The sequence below is a fragment of the Histoplasma capsulatum genome, genomic scaffold (assembly GCF_000149585.1).
Source record: "Histoplasma capsulatum NAm1 scaffold_2 genomic scaffold, whole genome shotgun sequence".
Classification (NCBI taxonomy): Eukaryota; Fungi; Ascomycota; class Eurotiomycetes; order Onygenales; family Ajellomycetaceae; genus Histoplasma; species Histoplasma mississippiense.
The window spans coordinates 1,852,094-1,859,003 of NW_001813981.1; the positions used below are offsets into that span (position 1 = coordinate 1,852,094).

Consider the following 6,910-nt stretch of genomic DNA (forward strand, 5'->3'; position numbering starts at 1 on the left):
GACGGGAGGCTGCTACGCTGTTGTTGTCTAGACTTTCCCGTGTTCGGGTGGATATGCAACGATTGGGCCTTTTGGACTCTCTCATGCGGTGGGCGCTGGATATTCTACACCCGAAAACTGATGGTATAGTTCCGCCGCCGGTATACACCTATATCGGAGTGCTTTCTTTTATCTCTAGGCTTGGGGCATCTGGGCAAGTGGGCGATTTGGCCTCATTTATTGTGCCGATATTTAACGGAATTCTGCCCTTATCTGAAGGAGAATCGCCCCTTGCTCAGACGGTTAGGTCGTCTGCATCTGCCAGGAAGTCGATGGTAAAGATTCTCCGGACTATCACGACTCTCGTGTTATCGTTGGAAGAGAGCCCTGGACATCATCAAATTCCTGAGGAGACTGTGTCGATGATCCTGGAGAACGCAATTGATTACTTCCTTGTCTCTCTTGGTGATAGAGATACCCCAGTACGATTCGCAGCGAGCAAGGCACTTAGCGTGATTACTCTCAAGCTAGCTCCAGATATGGCTTCTGATGTCGTAGAGGCAGTTATTAGTTCGCTGGATGAGAATATCCTGTATGAGAGGCAGGATGGCACGTTAATCACACCATCTGAAGCCCAGAATGTCGACGTTAAGTTACGGAAGCGTAACATAAGCGCCGTATGCCCTCAAAAGTGGCAGGGTCTGATCCTCACTCTTGCGCATTTACTATACCGCCGCTCGCCACCAACCGCCCTGCTTCCTCAAGTGCTTCAGTCACTAGTATCTGGACTAGATTTCGAGCAGCGGTCATCGACGGGTAGTTCAGTCGGAACCAATGTTAGAGATGCTTCATGCTTTGGAATATGGGCTTTAGCTCGGAAGTACACGACTAGCGAACTACAGGACCTCGACGCCCAGGAGCTGAAGGTGACAACAAACCAGGAAGATGGGAGTACGTTGCAAGCTCTTGTGATAGAGCTTGTCTGTGCTGCATGTTTAGATCCCTCGGGAAATGTTCGAAGAGGCGCTTCTGCTGCATTGCAGGAGCTTGTTGGTCGCCATCCAGATGCAATTTTCGAAGGCATTCCTTTGATTCAGGTTGTTGATTATCATGCCGTTGCTCGCAGGTCGAGGGCGATGATCGATGTTGCAACAGGGGCTTCAAATATAGGAACTTTGTACTGGAAACCCCTCGTGAATGGCTTCTTACAGTGGAGGGGCATCGGCTCTCCTGATGCAGAGTCGCGACGAACTGCTGCTCGCGTCCTCGGTGATTTAAGCCTTCAGGAATCCTACAAGTCCTTGAGCATAATGCTTGAGCGACTTATACAACAGCTCTCTACAACACCATTACAGGCTGTTGAGGCAAGACATGGCCTATTTTTATCTATTGCTGCTACTATTGATGCTTTCATCAGGCATAGGAACCACGGAGGTGGCAAATCCTGTTCGCCCGAGTATACCAAAAAGGTCGTGGCTCAAATTACTGATCTTTGGGGGACTATCTTTGACTCTACTATCGCCCCAACAGCGGACGTCCTGACGCATCATACTCTACGCCCTGACCTCACTGCTGAGGCTTGCGCATATCTTATCTCTTCTCTTTCTCGCTCCTGCGGGCCCGAGGAGCAACAAAATGATGTCCACCCTACGCTCCCCCACCCATCTGCTCGATTGCTTGATAAAGTCATCGAGGTCTTGCTGTTATGTATGTTTCGACCAGATGATATTCCGATTGAGGCCTCATCGCAAGCAGCTTCGTGCTTATTCCCACTACTTCCTAACTCTCAAAAGTTGGAGGTTGTGCAAAAATGGTTCAACAATATTCAGGATAACTGGCGGTTAGAGACTGGGCGCGGGCAAATTGCAGCATTGGGTGCTGTTTTCAAACGGATGCCGACGGCTGGGGAAGGGAGACAGTTGATTATAGATAAGCTCATCGATTGTACCGGGGTGGAAGAGAAAATCGCTAAACGGTCGTCGGCTGTGAAATGTCTTGCTAGTGGTGTGTTGCCGGATATAGGTATGATAACAATATTCCTTCATATATATATATATTGTGAGCTTTTGGCTGATATGCTAGGATGCGATAGATGATGTAGAATCCCTTGCTGGGCACTTCAAGGCCTTTCTTAATGACTACACAACGGACCGAAGGGGTGATGTTGGTTCGTTCATCAGGCTTGAGGCGATCGAGGCAGTTAATGTCACTCTTGAATCGAAAGTGCCACCTGGCTCAGCACCTGTCTACCTGAAGGACTTGGTGAGCTGTGTTGTACGCCTCGCCGCAGAAAAACTTGACAAAGTCCGCTTTCACGCGTGGAAATGTTTAAAGACATTTTGGGAGACATCCACGGACTTGCCTCCTCTAACAAAGTAAGGCCCAGGGATCTTTCCAGAAAGAAAAGAAAAGAAAAGAACAAAAATTTTTCTTTTCAAAAAGCACACGGTCCTAACAGAAATTTCCTTAGGAAATTTGAACATTTCAGCGAAGTCTCTACGGCAGACTATTTCTTACAACTTTGCGACTTACTTCAAGTTGACTGGCTTCGTCACTCGCTCTCTAAAGGCATGGTAACGTCCGCTACCACCGGTACCGAAGTAGTAGTCCGATCCGCCCGCTTCGCGCTTTTGCAATACATAAATAACCAGAACGATGAGCAAAAAAAAAATATATGCGCTAAACTTATCGAAGACTGGCTCTCGATACTGGAAAGCGATAATGATGACGATCGTTATGCTATCCCAGCTGTAGAAATGATTGCATTTTTACTTGACAACTGCTTCTTGCATAATTCCCCTGATCCGAATATCAAGTGAGTATTTCACTCTATATTCAGTAGCAATGCTGATCTTGCTAATGGTTGTCTTTTCCCCTTCTTACCTTCTTATCCTCACAGCTACCAAAATCTCTTCGTTGCGGTTCAAAAGTTCCATTTTAAATCAGCCAATATGGCCCGGATTGAAGCTGCGATAAAAGTATATGCACTCCTCTGGAGGATGAATGTTGTTAGGGGAGACGTCATGAAAAAGCTGACGGGGATGCTGTTGCATCCGTATCCTAAGGTAAATTCCCCCGGCTCCTACCAGGGGGCCCTGTTCCCACTGCGTTGCTTTTCTTATTTTTAACCACGAATAGATCCGAACCATTGCCGCGGACTGTTTATACATGGAGAGTCATATTGAGGAAATGAAAGGCGAAGACTGGTCAAGTCCCCCAAAGCAATTGAAAGCGAAGGTTGATAATTTGCGACTGGTTCTTTCTCCTCGTCCCAATGATATCTCTCAATAGCTACGTATGAATAGCGGTCACAGGAATATAAGGACTATTTCCCACTATGTCCATATTTACAATTAACTCAGGCAATGGATATGTGTGTTAATCGATAATTAACCATGGGATGATTTTACTGGTAGTTTGTTTGGGTATGAGGATGGCAGAGATATATATTTATATCAACTGATAACATTCACCAAACAATGAACAATGGGGAATTATTGTACCCGCAAATAGCATGGATTGAAAAACACCGACCAAAATACTATGAATCTTGATGAATAAAAAAAAAGGAAAAAAGGGGGAAAAGATAGAAAGACTACGTAATGCATCATCCGTGAATCGAACACGGGCCTCATCGAATCACACCAATCAGGAACCGAGATTCCAGAGTTGAGTGGCAACGATGAATTCTACCACTAGACCAATGATGCTGTTCTTACGTTAAGAGCGGTGCAACTTTGATGCACTAAGAATTACACATCACGGCCCGACTATTCGGCCGAAGCCCTGGAATCCAATACGAACATCTCAAGTAGCTTATCGCGTTGCTTCGATTCTCCCAGTTTTGACAAGATCCAATCGACAGCTTCAGGAGCGCTAATTTTCATTCATCATGGCAGCCGTAGCTGCCACGGCGTCTGGCGTAGCCCCCAATTCGACGTGCGTGTTCGGCCACCCTAGCCCTTGATTTATACAAGTTTTACTGACCTTGACCTCGTTCTGCTATTCTCTCTAGCATCTATGTACGTTAGAAGAAAGAGCAAAATATTTCCCAGACGCAACATAAATACATGTTGGAAGGCTAACCAAAGGGAAAATCGCAATTCCCATGTGTGCAGGTCCGTAATCTTGAAGAAAGAATCAAAATCGAGTCCCTCAAAGAGGCGTTAACCGAAATCTTCTCCGAATACGGCAACATCATCGATATTGTCGCGAAGACAAACCTCAAAGCAAAGGGTCAGGCATTTGTCGTCTTTGATAATGTAGACTCCGCCACGCGTGCGATTGAGGAGATCAATGGGTTTGAGCTCTTTGAGAAACCCATGGTGTTGGACTATGCGAAGACCCGAAGCGATGCGACAGTGCTGAAGGAACAAGGGGAGGCGGAGTTGGAGGCCCATAAACGGAAGCGGTTAGCAGAGAAGGGTCAGTCTTTTGTTTTTTTGTCTTGTATACATGTAGCTGGTGGCTGATTTTTGCATTTCTTCCCACTTGTTCAAACAACCAGAGAGAAAACAAGCACAGGAAGCGCTCGAGGCGCAGAAGAAGCTGAAACGTGGAGCTGCGGCGCCAGGAGGCGCGGAAACCCGCCCCTCAAAGGTCACCAGAGGTACCGGCTTGAAGCCTTCCAACGCCGCTGCTGCTCCTGTTATACCAGACGAATACCTACCTCCTAATAAGATTCTGTTCTTGCGGGAGATTCCTGACTCGTTAGATCAGGAAGGCCTTACTGCAGTCTTTGGTAGATTCGAGGGCTTCAAGGAAGTGCGTATGGTACCAGGCCGGAAAGGAATTGCGTTCGTGGAATATGAAGCAGAGACTGGTGCTATCAGCGCCAAGGAGGCTACATCTGGTATGCCGTTGGGAGAGAATGGGAAACCTATTCGGGTGACGTACCAGAGGCAGTAAGGGATTTTATTCACTTTGTTCGTCCTATGTTTACCCTATACTTTCTGCTTTCGATGGGAATCTGCAATGCGCTTTTGTGAGATGGCTGTGTTATGTTCTTTTGGCGTTTGGTTTTTATGAGTGGGAGAATGCGCTCCTGAGTTTTCTTTTTTCTTATTATTTTATCTCAAAATATATTATGAATGCCAAGTTTATGATTGTATAAAAGAAAAGAAAATTACTACATATATCGTACTACAAGCAATACGCATGGAAATTATACAATGGTCCAAAAAGCGTTGCAACTAAAAAATAATATCCTGATCCCCTTGTTCTCCAAGCAAATCGGCAGGTGCAGTGGTATCCGTTGACTGTGAATTTGCTATTTCAGCTTTTTCTGCTGCTTCTCGTTTGGCTTTCATTTCAGCATCAGCGGCTGTCGTGTCTCTCTGTTTTTTGTTCGATACCTAACAAGTTGATGGCGGGTTAGTTTATTCCAGTCTGGCACATGTTCGGGTTAATTGTAGTTACCTTCTTTAGTCGGTAAAACTCTTCTCGGTCGAGTTCGTCTAACTCTGAGTTGATGTCTAGTGAAATGTAAGTAATCTGCAATGAAATTTACTTTCACTTTGAGCCACTTACATTTGATAGTATTTTCAGTTCTGGGGATAATAACATGTTCACTATATGTATCCAGCTAGATATTAATCCTCCCTTCAAACCAATATAAACCATACCCGAAAAGGAATATTAGAGTACCCCAATAGTACAGGGTAACTTAGGGTGACGTCTGACTGTCAGTTTACCGAAGGAGAGAAGGGTGCTTCATACATGGCATTGACTGAGATGAGTTATAGTTAGCAACTTAACCGAGTCAACAACGCAGCTAGGGCAATATACCTCGTCTATTCACCACTTTGATGACCTCATCTAGTATCACAAACGCCGTCTAAAAAATATCGTATAACACTTGTCAGTTGTTTGCCATGGTCGAGAAGATGATTGTTGGGGGGTTGGTCACGAGGCTGTACCTGTAAGCTAGCTAGTTCGACGAGCGTTTCAACGGCCCTTGAGTATGTCTCTCGACAGCGCTGGACTTGTTGCCCTCCTTTTCCCAGGCCTGTCAGACCAAAATCATTGCTGCCCTCTGCCGTTATGCTCTCAAACTGAGGCAGCATTACGCCAGAGACATTTTCTTGTTTTGTCTGTACACGGAACCGTGCCTGTTTCGCAGATTCCTGGACCTGGAAACCGATATCTCCTCCAACAGCATATGTAACTTCTGCGAGGGAAAAGGCCGCTATCTGCATAACGCGACCCATTTTCCGTTTTGCCTCATCGATTCGTTTGGTGATTTCTATTAATATATGACATTAGACTAGGTAGGAAGATGTGGGCTTCAAACGTTTCATACCTCGAAACCGCCTATTCGTGGGTGAAAATAAAGATTAGTACAGAACATAATAAAAGATATCATTTGCTATGGAACGCACTTAGTCAAAGCTTCACTTTTCCTTTTCAGAAGACTGTGCCCTGTCTCCGCGCCCTTCAGCTTCCCCTTCATTAATCCCAGCGATTGCCGGGTTGGAAAGACAGCTTCCCGGTCCTGAAACGATTAAAGAACAAATTAATGATGAGCATATACGCAAGAGCAAGGCGTGGAATAAAGCATACCCCTGTTCCAGACATTGTAAAGAGAGTTGATAGGATGCGGCCCGCAAATGAGGCCGCACAACTTGCATTTAGCTGTTTCGACTGAGTAGTTGTCCTTGCTGTGTCCAAATGCAGTTCGTCATCCCAAGTTGGCGCCCAGGACGCTTGGACCATCTGGCTAGGTCGCTCTAATAAAAGAGAGAAAGCCTTGGCATCCCTCGCCCAGTCATGTGACCCGACACGACCTAGCTAGGGCAACATCGTCGGCGACAAACGACATCTCTTCAACCCACGCCCCAGCAATGACTCTGTGTTCAAGGGGCAGTCCGTCTCTTCGTATATCAACGCAGCGCCCCCCACGGGTAGGGTCACGCTCTTGTGGGTGGTGAGA

At 46.1% G+C, this 6,910-nt stretch overlaps 3 protein-coding genes and 1 non-coding gene across 4 annotated transcripts; 2 read left to right on the plus strand and 2 right to left on the minus strand.

Moving 5' to 3' along the window:
- Window positions 1–83: 83 nt before the first annotated feature.
- Window positions 84–3,270, plus strand: HCAG_02638 (conserved hypothetical protein; the record flags this gene model as incomplete). The annotated part of the gene is made up of 5 exons (XM_001542417.1): window positions 84–2,001; window positions 2,072–2,354; window positions 2,450–2,794; window positions 2,879–3,044; window positions 3,118–3,270. The coding sequence occupies 5 exons, from the start codon at window positions 84–86 to the stop codon at window positions 3,268–3,270; spliced, it is 2,865 nt and encodes a 954-aa protein (XP_001542467.1).
- A 312-nt stretch (window positions 3,271–3,582) lies between these two features.
- Window positions 3,583–3,689, minus strand: HCAG_09415. Its single transcript has one exon. It is a non-coding gene; the product is annotated as a tRNA-Gly (tRNA).
- A 182-nt stretch (window positions 3,690–3,871) lies between these two features.
- HCAG_02639 (conserved hypothetical protein) lies at window positions 3,872–4,887 on the plus strand (the record flags this gene model as incomplete). The annotated part of the gene is made up of 3 exons (XM_001542418.1): window positions 3,872–3,901; window positions 4,098–4,404; window positions 4,487–4,887. 3 exons carry the CDS (start codon window positions 3,872–3,874, stop codon window positions 4,885–4,887), a joined length of 738 nt encoding a protein of 245 aa, XP_001542468.1.
- A 284-nt stretch (window positions 4,888–5,171) lies between these two features.
- On the minus strand, window positions 5,172–6,555 carry HCAG_02640 (vacuolar ATP synthase subunit D; the record flags this gene model as incomplete). Its single annotated transcript, XM_001542419.1, has 9 exons — window positions 5,172–5,333; window positions 5,398–5,453; window positions 5,509–5,549; window positions 5,698–5,707; window positions 5,767–5,815; window positions 5,898–6,223; window positions 6,281–6,291; window positions 6,360–6,472; window positions 6,541–6,555. The coding sequence occupies 9 exons, from the start codon at window positions 6,553–6,555 to the stop codon at window positions 5,172–5,174; spliced, it is 783 nt and encodes a 260-aa protein (XP_001542469.1).
- Between the last annotated feature and the right edge of the window lie 355 nt (window positions 6,556–6,910).